This window comes from Acomys minous (assembly GCF_964271855.1).
Source record: "Acomys minous genome assembly, chromosome: 14".
Taxonomy (NCBI): Eukaryota; Metazoa; Chordata; class Mammalia; order Rodentia; family Muridae; genus Acomys; species Acomys minous.
In genome coordinates this window covers 78,130,809-78,149,720 of record NC_140496.1, presented here as the reverse complement: position 1 = coordinate 78,149,720, position 18,912 = coordinate 78,130,809, and the positions used below count along the sequence as shown (strand labels likewise).

Sequence of the window (18,912 nt, the reverse complement as noted above, 5' to 3'; positions counted from 1 at the left end):
TAATTCATGCAAAACATAAAAATTTCAAAATTGTCAGTGAAGGTCCCGGAAAGAGTACATGCCCTTGTTATTCCTTTGTCCGAGATTTGAAATTCTCCCCACAAGAAAGTAGTGCTAATGGCTACTTGAAGATGTTTTCAATTTTTTTATTTTAAAATGTAGAAGTTGCCGCTCTCTGTACACGGGATAGCATCCTGATCATATGTAATATCAAACACGTTTTTGCAGTCTCGTACTTCCCGGGGTGCTAGTCAGTGCCGTCTGTGATAAGGTTTGGCAGCGTCCCTTCACAGAGTCCGCTCACTCTGTACCCCCCAACAGTGGGTGATGATGCCCATTCCCCCACAACTCAAGTTACCAAACGCGAGGAAACTGTAATCGTAGTTTTAAACTCATTTTTTTTCCATTATGCATGACTCTGAGTACTTTCCCATATATAGAGAGTAACTTGTATTTTCTGTAATTTAGCTATACTTGTGTTGAGCTTATTTTTCTGTTGTGTCAATCACATCCACTTAGGGTGGCTATATAATATGTTTTTATTTGTAATTCTTTATGAGAGAAAACTGCCTTGTGTTGGTAATAAATGTTATTTATTTTCCAGTCTACTTGTGCTGGTTTTATTTATGAAACTTGATTTTCATCTCACAGAAATTCATATATTGTAATTTGTCAGTGTTTGCTAGTGTCTAGGTTTGTTTGGGGTTTGTTGTTGTTGTTTGGGTTTTTTCGAGACAGAGTTCCTCCATGTCGCTCTGGCTGTCCTGAACTCACTTTGTAGGTCAGGCTGGCCTTGAACTCACAGCGATCTGCCTGCCCCTGCCTCCCAAGTGCTGGGATTAAAGGAGCGTGCCACTATGCCCAGCTAGCTTCTAGGTTTGAAGGCCCCCAGATTGTTAAACAATTTCCTTTAGTAGTTTTATTTGTAAACCTTTGTTCCATCTGGGATATCTTGAGTTATGGGTGGTCTGCCCCAGAGCTGCTGGTGTTGACCCCTCTGCCTTTCTGTACTAATTTGTAGTGCCACCTTCGTCTTTGTCTAATTTCCTGTATACTCTTTGGTTTCTGGATTTTCTGGTTTGCTGCATTGATCTGAATTTTTATTGCTATTTTACAGTCTAGCAGGGCCAGGTATTTAAAGAAAAAGATTTCCCTTATATAATCATGAATTATTACTATAATATTTAATAATAAAGTAGGTTTGCCATGGCTACAATGTTGTGATTTATAAATTATAACCAAATTCCACTTATTTGAGAGCACATGAGCTGTGGGAAACAGGCATTCTCACACATTGCTGGGGAGACTAAAATGAGTTCCATCTCTAGTTTTTGTCTGACAGAACAAGATAAACTAAGCTTATTTTGGCTTATGGTTTCGAAGGTTTTGAAAAGGAGTGACCAAATTGTTGTCAAAAGAAACAAAAAGCCAATTCTGAGCCCTTACCTTTATCTTCATGAGCTTTATCATAGGTATAGGAGTAGGCTCCAAGGACAGAATGTTTACAGAACTAGGAGTTCCTTATGACCTCACCAACTGAGAGCTAGCGGAGACTGAGGAGTCACACAGTGAGGAAGCCGAGGAGAACCTAAGGGACAGTCTTCATCCCCAAGACTTAACAGTAAGCACGCCTCCAGACAGATCACCTTACTGCCAGCCAGCCAGCCAGCGAGGCCGCCGCATTTACTCTTAGCTGACTGGCTGTGGGACTCAAGCAGCAGAGCAGTATATATTAGCTTCCTGCGAGCTTATGAGAAGTAACACTTCTGACATGTGGGCTCTGGTAACAGTTGCCTGGGTTGCTTTGCAGAAAGGGGAGCAAACTTTTGCTAAGACAGATTCTTCAATGGAGCCTACATAAATACCCGACGGATAAACATGATAGGAAGGCTTGGCGTCTGTCTTCCTATAGCGTCTTTTTTACTGTCTGGGTCAGCTCTCTCTATATAAATATTTACATTTTACAAAAATATTTTCTCCAAGACTAGTATAACTTGGCCTGTTGCCTGTTGGAGCTGGTGTTAAGTCTACCTGACCCCTGTGCTTTCTAGGCAGTTTATGCGCCTACAGTCTCTATAAACTGTGAGACCAGGATGTTTTATGAGTAACTCAGAAGTTTCTGAGCAAAGCTGACAACTCATAGTCCATCAAATAAAATGTGTGTGTGTGTGTGTATACACAGGAAGTATGTTTTTTTGAAACCATGTTGGGACTAATGCACAGTGCACAGTAATCAAACTTTAGTCCATCCCAGTAAAGTCAAAAGCCCTTCTCTTATGCTGAAGAGCCAATAAACGGAGCCTTGAATTGCCTGTCCACATTCACACCACGTGCTTGGAGCCTGGCTTGGAGGCACAGATTTCGAATCTGAACGGGAGGCTGAGGCAAGAGTGTCACAGGTTCAAGGTCTGCCACTTGTAAGCTCTGTTTTTTAACAATTAAACTTTATTATACAACCCAACTAGCTTACAAAAGAGGGAAAAAAGGATAAAGGGAAAAAATAGTGAACCTTCTGGTATCTGTTCCATGGAACGGGTCCCTAGGTGTCTCTGGGCTGTGTGCTGGTCCTCCTTTTAACCCACATACGCTCAAGCCTGGTCTAAACCTGTTGTTGCTCTTGGCCTGACTATGTCTCGTGTGAAGGGTGGGTCGTCTTCTCCCATTGAGGGTGCATTAGAAAAACAATAGTCCAGGTGGAGTCCCCAGGTCCAGGATGCTCCACCCAGTCTATCTCAGGGTTTTCATGGTGTGCCCAAGGGTAAAGCCCGCCAAGACTGCTTTCACCTGTGACAAAGCTTACAGTACTTCCCACAGAAAGATCCTGACTGAAAAAGTCTAGAGAGACCTGAGGATATAGCTCAGAGCATGTACACTGCCCAGAGATGCGAAACTAAGTAAATACAGTCACTTGATCTCATTTCTTTTGTTCCCAAGCCATAAGTCCTGCTAGGCAACCTCAATTTAGTCTATTGTTATTTGGCTCGAATGTGTCTGTGTCCATATTGAGACAGACCACCACGACACGGGAACATGTATGGAACAGAGCAGGTCACGTGACGTCAGCAGGCAGACGGTAGGGGCAAGGGTAGCAGAAACACGCAGAATTTGTCAAAGCATGATCTCAAGGATCTGTTCTCAACAAGGTCCTGAGTTTCCACCATCCTCTAATAGCCATCAAAGGGTTAATCCACAGAAGGCTCAGTGACTCAAAGCCCTCCTGATAGAATCTCTTCCCAGACGCCCTACATTTGTTTATACATCTTTGCAGTCCAGCCTACCTGTGTAGCTGAGGACAGCCTTAAACTCTTGATCTCCTCATCTCTACTTCCTGAGTGCTGGGGTTACAAGCGTGTATTCTCATAGTTCACGTGAAGTTAGGGCTCATCCAGGGCTTTGTGCATGCCAGGCAAGCTACCAACTGAGCCTCCTCCCCGACTGCATTTGTCGGCCTCTGTGTACAGGCCTCAGTGATGAATGGGCCCTTTGGAAGCCCACCTCTTAAGTTACTCAGGATAGGAGCCTGTCTGATAAGCTCCCGTAGGAGCCCCTGTTATTAAGACATGGAGAAGCGGCTGGGTGTGGTGGAGTACTTTGATCCCAGAGTCTGGTGGTTCTGTGAGCTTGAGGCCAGCCTAGTCTGTCTAGTGAGTTCCAGGACAGCAACGGCTGCACAGTTGAGACTGTGTCCAAAATGAACGCGCAAATGAAGAAAGCCCACAAACTTTAAGAGTCCACTCAGGACCATATTCCAAATGTTTTGCACATCATTGTTGACCGTGGCCTGACTTTGAAGGTCATAGTTAGCTGGGCAGCAGTATGGGCTGTTTTCTGTCTTCTGCTGCAGTGTAGATCATGGACTCGGGGCTATTGAAGACAGGAAAGTATGAAAATGTAGAGAGCTGGGATGAGGGAGGTGGTTGAAGGCTGAGAATATAAGAGCTGTTTCCTGGGATAAACAGATGCGCCTTGAACTAAGGAACGCAGGAGAGTAGACGAGCTAGTTTCTTGTCAGAGATTTGCTGATTCTACTTAGGCCAGTGTAGCCTGCATTTGCCACTTTGTGGGTTCTTCTTTCTTCCACCCTTCACACTTTCCCCGCCCTTTCAATCCCCTAACACTAGATATGAGAGAAAAAAGAATAGAGAAGAAAAGTAAGAGATCCATGAATAAAGGCAGGGGTCAGAAAGGAGCAGCATTTTCATTAAAATATTTCCTGCTGATGAGGGGCGGCAAGCTCCCTGGGACAAGTTTGATCTTTGACATTAGCATATCTAACTTCTTTCACATGACTACTTAACAATTAACCAACAGTAACCAACAACCCACCAGCCAACAACCAGCCAACAACCCCCTCCACCTCTCAGGGCCCTAGCATTTATGTATCTCTGAAAAGTCCCCAGAATTCCAGACATCACACATTTGTAGAAACTATCTGCAGCTAGCAAAATCACATCCCCGCCAGAGCATGAGATAAATCACAGTCACCTGCTGCCAGGCAGTTCCACATCCCCAATTCCTAGGATTAAAACAAAAACATGTTCCTATAATATTGCTATGTCTTAAAAGAAGCCAAGACAGTGGAGGAATGCTGACATAACAGGCAAAAACTAAATACAGGACTGAGTGTGTGAGGATATGAGTATGTTGAGTTTGAGGTCCCTGGAACATCCTGAAGCAGTACTGTTGGTACATAGACGGAACAGAACAGATTCTCCATGAATGTTTACAGAATGGAAGAACAGGGCAAGGAAAAGTTGAAGGTGTGAAAGGAGACAGATGCAGGTTTTGAACTACTTTACTTGATCTACTTCACCCCCAGCTATAGCTGTCAGCTCAACCCTGTTTAGTGTACATTCATTGACCAAGTCAAATTTGCCCGTTATCCAAACACTCATGTTCCCTTACAAGTCTGACTTAGACCTGATTACAGTGGAAAGAAAGCAACTTGCATTGAGCAGAAACTGTTCTTTTCCTGGGCTAGTGATGATGCTGGGCATAGATTGAGTTTGTGCAACTGTAGACTAACACACGTGTTCTCAGCATTTCAGGAAGCTAGGTGAGCCTGCATTTGATACATTAGACCAAATGCACCTTCAAGTTACACTACAGTTTAAACTGTGTATTAGAGCAGAACCCCATCCTAAGTTGAAGTGTGCAAATATGTGAAGGCCAGCAATTCCAAGCAGATGAGATGGGTCCACAGGTAAAGAAGGCTGTGGCCAAGGCTGAGGGACTGAGCTTGACCCCCTGGGACCCACACGGTGGAAGGAGAGAACCAACTCTCAGTGCCCTCTGACCACCGTGCAAGTACATGGACATGCCCCCACACACATCCACAGAAAGGGTAATAAAGGTCCTACCTTCGTACTAGGACCCCAGGCCTTGACACAGCTGACACCATGATAGCAGTACCATTCAGGCCTTAAAGTCCAGCACGTAGGCAGCACCACCTGCCAAATTAAGAATAAAGACCTAATCCATCAAAGTCCATAGTTCTGGGAGAGTCCCTAAATGTACTAACCTTGCTTTTTGGCTTCTATGGTTCCGCATCTGGCTAACTGTTCTCACTGAGGTGCTGTCACCCTAGGATATGTTTTTGTGTGTGTGTGTGTGTGTGTGTGTGTATGCTTAAAAGTCCACTATGAGAAAGGATCAGGACTGCACTAGGGTCCCAAACTCCCAGGGTAGTCACTAATAAAGACTTCTTTGGCTGGAACCAATGTCTGAGCAGTCTTCTCTGGATACCTCACAACACAACACCTTGTTATAATTACAACACTAAGACATTATTTACGGTTTGGAAGGTTTTAGTTATTTGGGACAGCATTGCTATATAAAACCAACTCATTATGTAGCTAAAGCTGACTTTCAATGTCTGATCCTCCTGCCTCTTCAAGGTGCTAGGATTTCAGGATTGGACCACTATTCTGCTTTGGAAGACTTAAAATAATCTTGAAAAGCCCATACTTCATAGGTGACCTCATTATTAAGTGCTTTCAGTTTACTTGAAGTATTTTGTAAAACATTCCCTTCTTTACTACAAGTAAGTGGAAAATAGAGGAACATCCCATTGCTCTAACTAAATCCCTGATAATCAGCTTAAAGGGAGCAAACGTTTGTTTTGGACGTTCCCACGTTGTCAACCTGTGGTCACTTTGGGCCTGTGGCAAGGAGTCCATAGCAGGTAGGAAATGTGGAGAAGAAAGTGAGCCAACTCATGGCTGCAACGAATAAAAGGCAAAGAGGCCAGGGATTTAATTCCCTCCGTATAGGGACTTAGCTTCAATAAGCCCCACCTCCTAAAGGTGCCCCCACCTCACAGCAGTATCAAGCGTTTGAGGTACAAACTACATGTTGTATGTGTATATATGTCACATATACACATATGTACATGTTTATATATGCACACGTTTTCAAAAAGAACAAGCCAATGGAGACAAAACAAAAAGGGCATTAATGAAAAGGTAAATACACAATAATACAATACACAAAAAATACTTTCAGCCAGGTGTGGTGACACACGCCTTTAATCCCAGCACTCCGGAGGCAGATACAGGTGGATTGCTGTTTGAGGCCAGCCTTGTCTACAAAATGAGTCTAGGACAGCCAAGACTACACAGAGAAACCCTGTCTCAAAAAACAAAACTTTCATTGTTTTTAAGCAAAGAATTCTTCAGCTCATTCTAGCATCCACAGGATAGAAATCATGCGGTATAGTATGTGGCCCCTTGAGCCTTAGGGCAGAAATGTTACCAAGTCTCCTGGTAGATGTGTAAAAACTCTTTACCCTTCTCCACATGTAATAACCATACAGAGGCAACACATAATATTGGAGTAGTTTTGGTTTTTTTTAATCTTTCAAGATAGGGTTTCTCTGTGTCGCCCTGACTATCCTGGACTAGATAGAACAGGCTGGCCTCAAACTCAGAGATCTGCTTGCTTCTACCTCCCTGAGGGCTGGGACTACATGGTGTGCTACTGCACCCAGCTTTTAAAAAAATTTTTTTTCTTTTCCTTTTAATAAAAGGAAACAGATGCTAGGCTGCTTGTGACCCTAAAAGGTGAAGGTACAATATAAGATTTTATAGTTAGTGAAATAAGGAATCCAATAGATGACATAAAGGAGCTATAGCCAAGTAGCATTAATGGGTATGATCAATGCTCCTTGGGTACCAGGTAGCAGCTTAGCTGCCTGAGGTAAACTAGGTCATATGAACTACTGGCCAAGTGAAAATCCTGTTTAATCCTGTTTTGCTTAGAACTAACCTGAGTAGAATGAATCATTCCTATTTCATTTGCTGAGGAAAAACTCCAGCCTTCTTGGATCTTCTTATCCCAAAGTTTCCGGGAGGCCTTTATATGGCCTCAGGCTTATTAGAGCTTCACTTAGTTCTGTTTCTGTGCGTATCTCATGAGTTTGCTTCAGGAACAGTTACCTTCCCACACCCTACACTCTGTAGCTTGTATACAGGAGGAAACAGGTAAGTGTAAGGTCTACATTCTACACACACACACACACACACACACACACACACACACACACACACACACATACACCCCACAGTTAATTTTTTAATATAACACTTAAAAGATATTTGTGATCATTTGAAAAAGATCTTTAAACATAACAGATTTTGTACTACAATTTATGTACTAACTGTATTTTCTTTAAATAACCAAATACTGAAAACTGGACAAACATACTAAAATACTTGATATTCATTTTCCTTAAACAGTCTAGAACCAGATATATTCTCTACATATACCTATTTTTATTCCAAGAGTCACATGATTTATTTTGTCAGCTTTATTTCCAAACAGAAATCACAAAATATTTATATATATTTATATAAATTATGTGATAAACTTCAGCAAATTAAGGGGAAGCTATAAAATGCTTTGTGGATTTTAATTGCGAAATTTCTTCTTTTTCCGGAACTTCTTTCCTGCAGCATTTGCTGCTTTTTCAGCCATGATTTCTGAATACTTCCTTCGATTAAATCTGAAAGGAAAAAGCAAATCTTTATGCTCTAAACTAAGGCACAATGTATTAGGTATTAGCAATCAATACAGCTCTAGGGAGGAGACTCAATTTCAAAACGTTCTGCACCGAATCACTTGTATAAACCACACCAGGTGTCAGGAGGCTGAGGGCCACAGTGGTCTCTGTCCTCAGAGTTTGTAATTCGCTTTACTGAGGTTTTGAGATGGTGACTTGCTATGGCCGTCTTGACCTCTCTGTATCCTAGGCTGTGCTCACTGACAGTCTTCCCTGACTCAGCTTCCTATGAGTGGAGTTACAGATCTGCACTAAACTCCCCAGCCAGCGTTGTCATTTAAAGACTGATACCATTTACCAGGTAAGGCAGATCTAGATATAAATGTGGGGTAAAAATACAAAAAGGACAAAGTGAACAGTTTCTCCTCTGAGAAAACAGTAATACTGGCATGTCTTAGGACCTCAGAGCTGGGGGCAGCTCGGACATGGGAGGCAGAGGCAGGCGATCCCAGAGCTCCAGGACAGCCAGAGACACATAATGAAGAGACCCTGTCTCAATAAAACAAACAAAAAGCAACAATCTTCCATGTCTGCTCTCTAGATAAGAGGTCTGTTAGAGACTAAGTGTTTTTTACAAGAACACTAAGGCATTAAACTCCCCTTTCACCTTGTTCTCAGGAGGCCACAGTGCAGTTTTAAGGCTACATGATTTGTGGTTTGGCAGAAATAGGTATGAGGCTCTAACTTCCTTTATGGCAAACACTAAATTATTTTTGTTTGGTTATTTTTTTTATACATATATAAAAACATAGTCAACAGTCACCAAATGTAATCTACAAGCATATGTGTAAAGAAAAGTACACATATTATAAAAGTAAGATGTGGGCTGGAGAGATGGCTCCGAGATTAAGAACACCATCTGCTCTTCCAAAGGTCCTGAGTTCAATTCCCAGCAACCACATGGTGGCTCACAACCATCTATAATGAGATCTGGTGCCCTCTTCTGGCCTGCAGGTGTACATGTAGGCAGAACAGTGTATAAATAATAAATAAATAAATCTTTAAAAAAAAATAAAATAAATAAATAAATAAATAAAAGTAAGATGTAGGTTACCTCCTGAACTCAGAATCAGCCAGCAGTTCTTCCACAATAGTCTTTTTCCTCTGTTTCTTGGGAACTCGTGAATGGTAGAAGTCAGCTGGATTATCAACAATGGTTCCAACCTAAGAGAAATTGACGGAAATAAATCATGCAGTACCTGGGTGTTCGTGTTTCCGTGTAGCTCTAAAGGGTTTTTGTAGAAGGGAATGGGAAGCACAAGCTTACATTACACATGTACTAAGAGTATGCCAATTTTAAAAGCAAAAATAAACTACCTATTAACCAGTACATGGTGCTTCTGATGACATCTCCTCATCAGAGTGAATGTCTCTTCCCCATTAGATATTAGCCCAACATAGTATAGGTCTAAATTTTATATACTTCAGTGCTAAACAGTAAGCTCATGATGACCAGTACAATATAATATAAACTGTGCTTTCTATCCAATGTCACAATATGAATTCTACATGCCTATTTGACCCTAGAGGTTACCATACACTGACAGCCTAGAAGCTGTTTAATAAAGGTTCTACATTTGTTCATTTCCCGAATGCAGTTTACAGGATGATCCCTGTGTGCTAGGCACTGTGCTTAGGGGTTGCAGAAAACAAGGACTAAGAACATCTACTCCATGCCAGTGTGGGGTCACAGTCTATGGTGGAGCCAGACAGAAACTAAAAAACATTGCAGCACAAATGACACTCATGGAACAAAACACTCTACCTGGCCCTGAAGACCTAGTGACCAGGTTACTAAAGGAGGTAAGAATAACAAAGATGACATTTAGCTTGGCTCTACATAGGTAGAGGTTTACCAAGCAAACTAGGGAGAGTGAGGTCAAAGAACAGCAAAGACTGGCACATACTCGGAGGAGGCTGGGAGTTCAGCGTGGTGACGTGTAAGAGAGGTCAATTACAAAGGGTTGGCAAGCTAGTCTGGGTCCAGATTATGCAGGTCCAAAGGGGTGATACAGACTATACCAAAGGTCGCCAGGAATCACTCAGTTTCTCAGAAGTGTAACTAAATGACAGAACACCAAACTAGCTACCATGAAGGCAGAGGGAAAGAAGCCTGGAAACTATAATAAGCCAACTGAGTGGAAAGGGGTTGACAAGAATGGAAACACCACTTGCATGCTCACTGGGAGACAGCAAAAAGCAGCTTTTGAATGGCTTTCACCCTTGCCCAGGGATGGCCCCACACCTCGAAAAGAGAAAAGGAACGCAACAGATAATTCCTTTCTCTACACACGGCATGACTTGTGCTCTCAGCTTAGGACTATCCGTACACTCACATGTAAGGACTTGGTGCGTTTAACCCAGCTAACCTTGATCCCAGTCCCCACTTGTAATCTTACCTCTATACTGAGGACCATAACAAGACCGTGGCTGTCTCAAGTTGAGCTCTAGTGTTGTAAAGCCGAAGCCGACATGGCCACAGACTTGGTATGTAAACCCTTATTTTACTAGTGAACAGCATGGCTGTGCTGCTCTCCAAAGAACACAACCACTATTGTTTGTATCATACCTGGAAGTATTTAGGGAAGCCATCTCTGTCATTTTTCTTGTAAAACCTTTTGGGGTCCATGCTTGCTCTCATCTTTAATGCTTTGAGATCATTTTTCAGTTCATCTGTCAGTTCTGGAGCTTTCATGCCAAACCAACCATTACCGGCTGTTTTTTGGCGCTCTTTCTGAAATAAAAGTGTTAAAAATAAACATTTAAAAAATGTTTTACTTATATGTATGTGTGCATGCATGTGTATGCAGGTCCCTGTGAAAGCAAACAGTTCCTGAGCTGCGGTTATAGGCAGTTATGAGTGGCCTAACATAGATGCTGGGAACCAAACTCTGGTCCTCTGTCAGAGCAACAAGTGTTCCTGACCACCGAGCCATCTTTCCAACCCCAAAACGAGTAGAAACTATTTCCCCTAAATCAGACACATTTCCTAGTGTGTTATAAAGCTGATCCCCCTAGAATTATAAAGCAGAAAATTGTATGAATTACTTGGGTGTGGCTGTGTATACCTGTGACCTCAATACTTGGGATAGACTGAGGCTGGATGATGCCACCTAGGCCTTTGGGAAGGGGGGGAGCATCTACAGGGCTGGGAAGAGAACTCAGTTGGTAGAGTTCTTGCCCAGCATCCATGAAGCCCTAGGGTTAAGATCTTCAGAACTACATGAACAAGGCTTGGCAATGTGCACCTGTAACCCCAGAATTTGATAATTAGCGGCCAAAGGGTCAGAAGTTTAAGAGGTCATCTGCTATATAGCCAACCTAGGACATATGAGACACTGTCTCAAAACAAAAAACAAAACCAAAACACCAACAAAAACAAAAACGCAACACCAACAATAAAATAAACAATAAACCAAAAACAACAATTAAAAACAAAACAAAACAAAACTACCACCACCACTACCACCAAAACCCCCAAACCCAACTTACAGAACGCATTTACCTCCAGGATCCTTATAAAAAGAATGAAGTCAACAAAACAAAACAAACAAACAAACTTCCTGTGGCACAGGATCAGTTTCATAAATGAAACTCCTTGGTGATGACTTGATAAGAAAGACCAGACAGCTTCCACTTTTTTTTTGTTGTCTAAAAGAGCTCATATAAGAGGTAATATATAAAGACATTTTAGGAACTGGAAAAAAAGGTTTCTTTTTAAAAATTCAGTTATTTAAGGGTGTCAGAAGCTACTTAACTCTCAACAAGCCCAGAACTTAATATGTCCAAATCAAAACAAGGCTGCTCTTCTCTGCCAGCTAAGTGGATCCAAGTTCTAAGGAGGCTGCATTAACTCTATGCAATAAAGCTCACAGCCTACAGCAATGCATTTAAAAGCCAAATGAGGGCTGGAGAGATGGCTCAGAGGCTAAGAGCATTGGCTGCTCTTCCAAAGGTCAGGAGCTCAATTCCCAGCAACCATATGGTGATTCACAACCATCTACAATGAGATCTGATGTCATCTTCTGGTGTGCACATGCAGGCAGAACACTGTATACATAATAAATAAATCTTAAAAAAAACAAAAAACAAGTGCTGTGGATGATAAACCTATATGCTGGGTGTCACCATTTAAGGTATATTTTCCGTGTGTGTGTGTGTGTGTGTGTGTGTGTGTGTGTGTGTGTGTGTGTGTGTGTAGCCTTGGCTATCCTGGAACTCCCTCTGTAGACCAGACTGGCCTTGAACTCACGGAGATCCACCTGCCTCTGTCTCTGAGTGCTGCAATTAAAGGTGTGTGCATCACCACAGCCTGGCCATTTAAGATCTATTTTTGGTGGTTGTGTTTGTGGGCTGGAGGCATACTCAGTGACAGGATACATGCTTCCAACATGTCCAAGACCCCATGGCTCACTCCCAAGCACAAACACAACCCAAAACTGTATTTGTATGTGTCTTTGTGCTGCGAAGACATGAAAAGCCACACCAAATAAGTTGATGGAACCACATTTATGGCCTTTAGTATATTAAGAACTCTGGTCGTGTACACAGACACAATTTAACTGCACAGTCACAGTATTACATATCCTGAAAATACAAAGGGGAAGCACATGTGAGCAATCTTAACAGTAAGCCCCTACTCACCCTGCGCTGTTTCTGAAGTTGATGCTTTGATTCACTATATGGTGGGACACAATCTTTTTTTTCAAAATCAGGTGTAATGACTGCTTTCTGCAGAAGCTATAAAAATACAAAGCAAGTATTTTATCTCTATTCCCCATTTAAACTTATGCAAATGCATCAATCTATTCCTGAATGATTTTTGCCCTTTAAAGGTAATCATTTGTGGCTCACAAACATCTATAATGGTATCTGATGCTTTCTTGTTACAGAAGCACATATGCAAATAAAGCACCCAAATACATAGATAAATCTTAAACAAAAATACAGCAAGAAAATATGACCCCTGGGATCCATTAAGCAGTGGATGAAAAAGGAAGTATTAATGCTGATCTTAATTTATTTCAAGTGTCATCTCTTACAGATAAAACTCCATTCACAAAGAGTAACTATTGTAGCAAGATGGAAAAAGAGCACAACAGGCCAATAGTTTCGCCACAGGAAAAGCAGTCCCTGTCAAAGGACTAAAGAGGATGGGGCAGTTTGCGTAGCTTACCTCGTTTTTCTTTTTCTCCTTGATCTGTGTTAGTGTTTTCTTTTGAGACTGCTGTTTGTCTACATTGAAATTAATATACAAACCACCCAACTGCTTGATATTTAGTCCAGGGTCTATGCTGCTACTTGTCAATTTCAGACTGAAAAAGAAGAGATCACTTAAAGATGAAGTAATTAAGACAAAACGCAGCACGTTTGTGTTTACATCACACATGGATGCAGAGCACCTTATCTTTACAATGCAGTTCCTGAAACACTGACTGATCATGTATCTCCTACACTCATTCAGAAGAAAGTCTAGGGTGAGTAACAAATCAACACCGCCCGAGAAGACATCTAGACTCCAAGACTGTCTAAGGGGATTAAGCACACAACACACCTACAGATTTCAGAGAGAACTTGAAGAAAAGCCATTCAGTTCAACTCCACATCCTGGGAGAAAGAGCTGCAAACACACATTATAGCCCTACACTCCTGGCCTTGCTCCATCCCTACAACTCACTGGTGGAGGCACCTGGATCCTGCAGGTTTGTCTCTAATAGTAACAATAAACAACTAACTTCAGAGACAGGGCATCTTTGTGTGTGTGCTTTCCAGTACGGGCTTTGGTGCATGCCGCCATCCAGGGCAGCTGTTAATCCTGATTCTTACATGGCTGCCTACATCTCTAGTGGCCTACACCAGGAACAACAAGTTTAGAACAGGAAGACAACTACTAAAGAAAACGCCTCAAATATTACAGCTTTCAACAGGAAATGGATGGGACCACAGGTGATTATTTTTCTAATATTGTTCTGTATTTATACACATGAAAAAATTATGTTCCTGTCTGTTTTGTTTATTCTTTTGTATGCTTATGTTTGCATGTTTCCATGCATGTGTGTGGGTATTCATGCACATACATGCATCCAGAGGCTGACCTTACATGTCTTCCCTGATCACTCTCTACCTTATATACTGAAGCTGTCTTTCTCACTTGAACCCGGAGCTCACAGACTCAGCTAGTCTAGCTAGGTGGCTTGCTCGGTGATCCATTTCTACCGCTGCAAGACTGACATTATAGGCAGGTATTCATGCTGTGTCTGTACCTTTACGGCATATCAACCACATGACATAGATATGTATCAAAAACTGAGTGCTGTGAATGGATGAATAAAGCTGCTCTCAGAACAAGGGTAGGCGCATCTCCCTCTAAACTGTTGGTCAGGGAGGTCCTTAGAGCCCTCAAAACAACACAGGCTTTTACCTTGACATTTTTTAAAAAACCATGATTCTTGGTTGCCCACCAAGAGCTAGATGTTAAGACTACACTGCTAAAGGTATCCCAGGCTTTGGTTACAGGACATGCAAGTCAAGCTGGTACTGAGCTGGAAGCATCTTTCTTGTTGGCTTAACTCTTACAGTGCTGGAGGGCACTGTGCAGGCTGCTTCAAAAGAAAAGTCATCAGTGGTCTTACTCAGCTGTGGACCCCACCTACATGTTACACTACTGACTTGTCAGAGAAGCTGTGCCTGCTTACTGGTGCACTGTAATTGGTATAATCAACCACATTCCTACATGAGTTTGAGGGCCACTTACTGAAACTCATAACCTGGTACCATAAAGTTCGTCAGAAATCTCTGGTTAGTCATAGGCCCTACTGGGGAACACATGGTTTTTTGTTAGACACACTGAATCTATTAAAAATATTGTAATTTAGGTTTAAGCTCAGGTATGGTGAGAAACTCTTCTCCTAGTGGGTAGCAGTTACTACAAAGACTCAAAACTGGTCAAAGTGTTGAGAATAGTTGTCTCAAATGGTCATTTCTAAATGAGACATCTATCACATCCTCCACAAGGGGCAGAGAGAGAGTAAAACTGGGAGGAAGGGGACAGGGAGCAGTGATAGGAAATACTGTCTTTTGGATATGAAACAGTAGCTGTATTCAGAAATCAGTTGCTGTTGATTACCTGCTTAAGACTGGACCAGTCAACATTTTGGGTTTTTGTTTGTTTTTTAACTTTTATTAATTCTTTTTGAGTTTCACATCAGGGATGAGATGAGTGGGACTGGGGCACATGATGCGAAACTCACAGTCAGCATTTTTAATGGAGGTCCAGAAGCTCATGAAGCCCCACGTCTCCCTGAGGACCTACAGGCAGCTGATGATTACAGGGGGAGGGAGAGACATTTTCTTCAATGGTACAACACTGGGAAGCTTCTCATGAGCCTGTGAATAGTCCCTCACCCACAGTCCTGTAAGCTCATTGGATCACGTCCCCAAAAGACATGAAAGTAGCAAGAGGTCTAGCTGGGAAAATGGACATCAGTGGAGATAAAATAAGTTATGAGGGGGTGCCAGGCATGGTGGCGCACACTTTTAATTCCAGCACTCAGGAGGCAGAGGCAGATGGATCACTCTGACTTCGAGGCCAGCCTGGTCTACAAAGTGAATCCAGGACAGCCAAAGCCACACAGAGAAACTCTGTCTCGAAAAACAAAAGAAAAGTATGAGGGGTAATTAAACCTCAGAATACACCATCAGCACAAATGAAAACATAATAATGAAACATCGTTATGTATAATACATGCAAATAAAAATTAATAGCTCAGTGGAAAGGGCATGCTCGCCATGCTGAGGCCTTGGTTTACTCCTCGGTAGTACCGTTCCTATTTACTTTTAAAGGCAGTACTTACAGCTTAGACTTTGTGTTGTTTAATAAGTCTTCCTCATCACTAGACTCATCTTTATTTTCATCACTGTCTGATGATTCTTCACTGCTTTCTTCCTCTTCGTCCTCCTCCTCCTCCTCTTCCTCAATAGCAACTTCACTTGGCGCCGTATCTTCTAGGTAAAAATTCTTATCAGAACTCAATCCAGGAGTTCTGTCAATTACAAACAGTGTGCTATTGGATGCTGTATCTTCCAAGTCCTCACATGATGACTCCCTTTGACCATTGTTTTCAACAGAACACAAAACGTCCTTGTCATTCTCACTGTTTTCAGACTGTTGGCTTTCATCACTGCTAAGAAATAATAGAACAGAACTATCTGTATCCTGAGGCATGCTGAGTTCAGCCTTGCATAGGTTGGTAGCACACTCAGGAACGACACCACTCTGGCTGTCCTTGTCTTCACTGACACCCACACCTGTGGGCGCACTACTATCACCATGGTCACCGGGGTGTGGCAAGTCCTTCGTTTTCATGCTGCCGCTTCTCTCGTTACCCCATCTTTTTATTTTCACAACTGCAAACTTGTGCACTAATGACTTCATTACAGTCTCATAGCGGGAAAGCTGTGGCTTGGCTTTGTTATTTAAGGCACCTGAATGATTCTGAGAAACTGACTGTTGAAGGCTGGCATCTTGAACTTCAGAAAGAGTCAACTGGGAATCTTTCTCATTAATTTCTTTTCCCTCTATTATTTTGGGGTCCTCTTCACCAAGACTCTTACAACTGTCCTTCCTGATTTCTGTAAGAGATGCAACATCAGCTTGTGTTTCCTCTTGTGTGTACAAATCCTGATAGTTCTGTGTTAAGTTTTTTCCTGAACTTCTGTGGATGGAATCATCAAAGCCATTACTAGAAAAAGTCAGGCTATTTATCTGAGAAAGTGGTCTTGCTGATAACTGAGAAGTCTGTTTAATATCTGAGTCTTCTGAATCCACAGATATACCCAAAATTTGCTTTTTATTTCCTGGTGTAATCTTAGTATCCTTCATCTCCTCTTGGGCCTGTACTTTCTTCTGCAGATTCCTGGCTGCTCTTCCAGCTGCAATCCTAGACAATGCAACGCCTGAGCAGGATGACTCGGCATCAGATACAACTTCTGCCTGTGATTCTTGGCTCGAATCTGTTTGAGAATTAGCCCTAGTTGTTCTGCCTCCTCTTTCTATGGAAGGTACAAGCATAGAAACCCCAGAAGCATGCGACTCTGCTTCAGAAACAACTCCTTCATCTAGAGATTCATGCTGAGGAGTTAGTTTCTGCTTCTTCCTAACACTGGACTTTGGGGTGGGCGCAATTACGACTCGTCTTTTTCTAGTTACTCTTATAATGGGCTCCTGCACCTCACACACAGAGGAAATCCCAGAAGCATGCGACTCTGCTTCAGAGGTCTCTCCATCCGTGGCCAATTCAGTGACCTCTGCTGGTGGGCCTGTAGCTCTGCTCCTCTTCCTCCTAGAGAGTGCTGAACTTTGTTTCTTGTCAATCTGTGATCCAGTCATACTGCCATTGGATGCTGACTCTTTCTTGCTGTCTAAATGCGTCCCAAGTCCTTGAGGAATAGAACCCTGCAAACCAAAAGCAAACACAATATAGTTTAGATAGGGCTGGGACAAGAGCAAGCAAGCACAACATGACCTCCAGGGAGCAGAACTTAAGAAAGTACTAGAGAAAGCCATGATAAGTCTGTCTTTACTTGCTTCAACTTAGACTTTAGAAAGAACTTAAAAAGAGTATTTTTTCCACTTAAAGAAAGGGGGTGGGGCCGGGCGTGGTGGCGCACACCTTTAATCCCAGCACTCGGGAGGCAGAGGCAGGTGGATCGCTGTGAGTTCGAGGCCAGCCTGGTCTACAAGGCGAGTCCAGGACAGCCAAGGCTACACAGAGAAACCCTGTCTCGAAAAACCAAAAAAAAAAAAAAAAAAAAAAAAAAAAAAAAAAAAAAAAAAAGGAAAGAAAAAGAAAAAAGAAAGGGGGGGGATCCAAATCATTTACAGAAGTCCAGGGGTCGACATAGTTACGAACTAATTGAGCAGATATGTTTAGGAATGTATAATGCTTGCCTGAGTTTTTACACACAGGAAAGGCTATATCCCTTACAATCCATCCAAACAATCTAACGAGCACAGAACAGGACACAATCAGAGGCTCTGATATGCGAGAGGAGTTGGTGCTGGGCCACAGTCGGCCTCCCCACGTGTAATAATATTCCCTCCCATCCTCCAAAATTGGGCTCGCTCGGGCGCGGTGGCTGAAATTAACCTTCCCTGGTATTGTCTCAACAGTAAGCTTAAAAGGCCTCATCTGCGCAAGGCAAACGACCGAAACCCTCGTAAGTGCTCTAAAAGACCCCAGACACAACCAGGTTCCCGCCCGGCCCGGCCCGACGCAGTACCACGCGCACAAGGTTCGGGTCCTCCTCGCTCTCCTCCGCCCCGCCCCGCCTCGCCGCCTCGCCGCCTCTACCCCGCGGTGCCTCTCTGCCTAGCGGCAAGGAGACCCGAGGAACTTGGGGGCGCTCACCTTCTGCTGGGGGCTTTTTTGGAGCTTGGTCCGAGACACGCCGGACCGGGTGAGCACCATCTTTGCCGACTCTGTTCTCCCGGAAACGAGAGCAGCTTCCTCCGGCCCGACGCGCCGGAAGTACGTCAGATAAGGGCCTAGCTTACGATTCCCGGCGGAAACCGCAGCTCGCGAGAATCGTTCCTTCCGCTCCTCTGCTGCCGATCGCATCAGTTAGGTGCAAAAAGACCTGACCCGCCTCTAGTTCGGAGCCTCACTTTCGGGCTCCCCGCAACCTTAGCGGCGTTCCTTGCCGTTTTACACTTATTGGGAAGTCGTATCATTTACCCTGCTAACCATCCGTCTCCCCCTGTGCAGTGATTATAAGATCTTTGATGTGAGTCTTAACTGAAGGCAAATCGTTTATTTAATCGTTTTAGAAAACAGTATGCAGCCGGGCATGGT

At 42.9% G+C, this 18,912-nt stretch overlaps 1 protein-coding gene across 1 annotated transcript; it reads right to left on the bottom strand.

The window, feature by feature from the left end:
- Nucleotides 1-7,792: 7,792 nt before the first annotated feature.
- Nucleotides 7,793-18,608, bottom strand: DNTTIP2 (deoxynucleotidyltransferase terminal interacting protein 2). Its single transcript, XM_084757825.1, has 7 exons — nt 18,469-18,608; nt 15,913-17,513; nt 13,236-13,374; nt 12,704-12,799; nt 10,629-10,793; nt 9,114-9,223; nt 7,793-8,002 (listed from the first exon to the last, which is right to left on the bottom strand). Exons 1-7 carry the CDS (start codon nt 18,526-18,528, stop codon nt 7,909-7,911), a joined length of 2,265 nt encoding a protein of 754 aa, XP_084613951.1. The 5' UTR covers nt 18,529-18,608; the 3' UTR covers nt 7,793-7,908.
- Between the last annotated feature and the right edge of the window lie 304 nt (nt 18,609-18,912).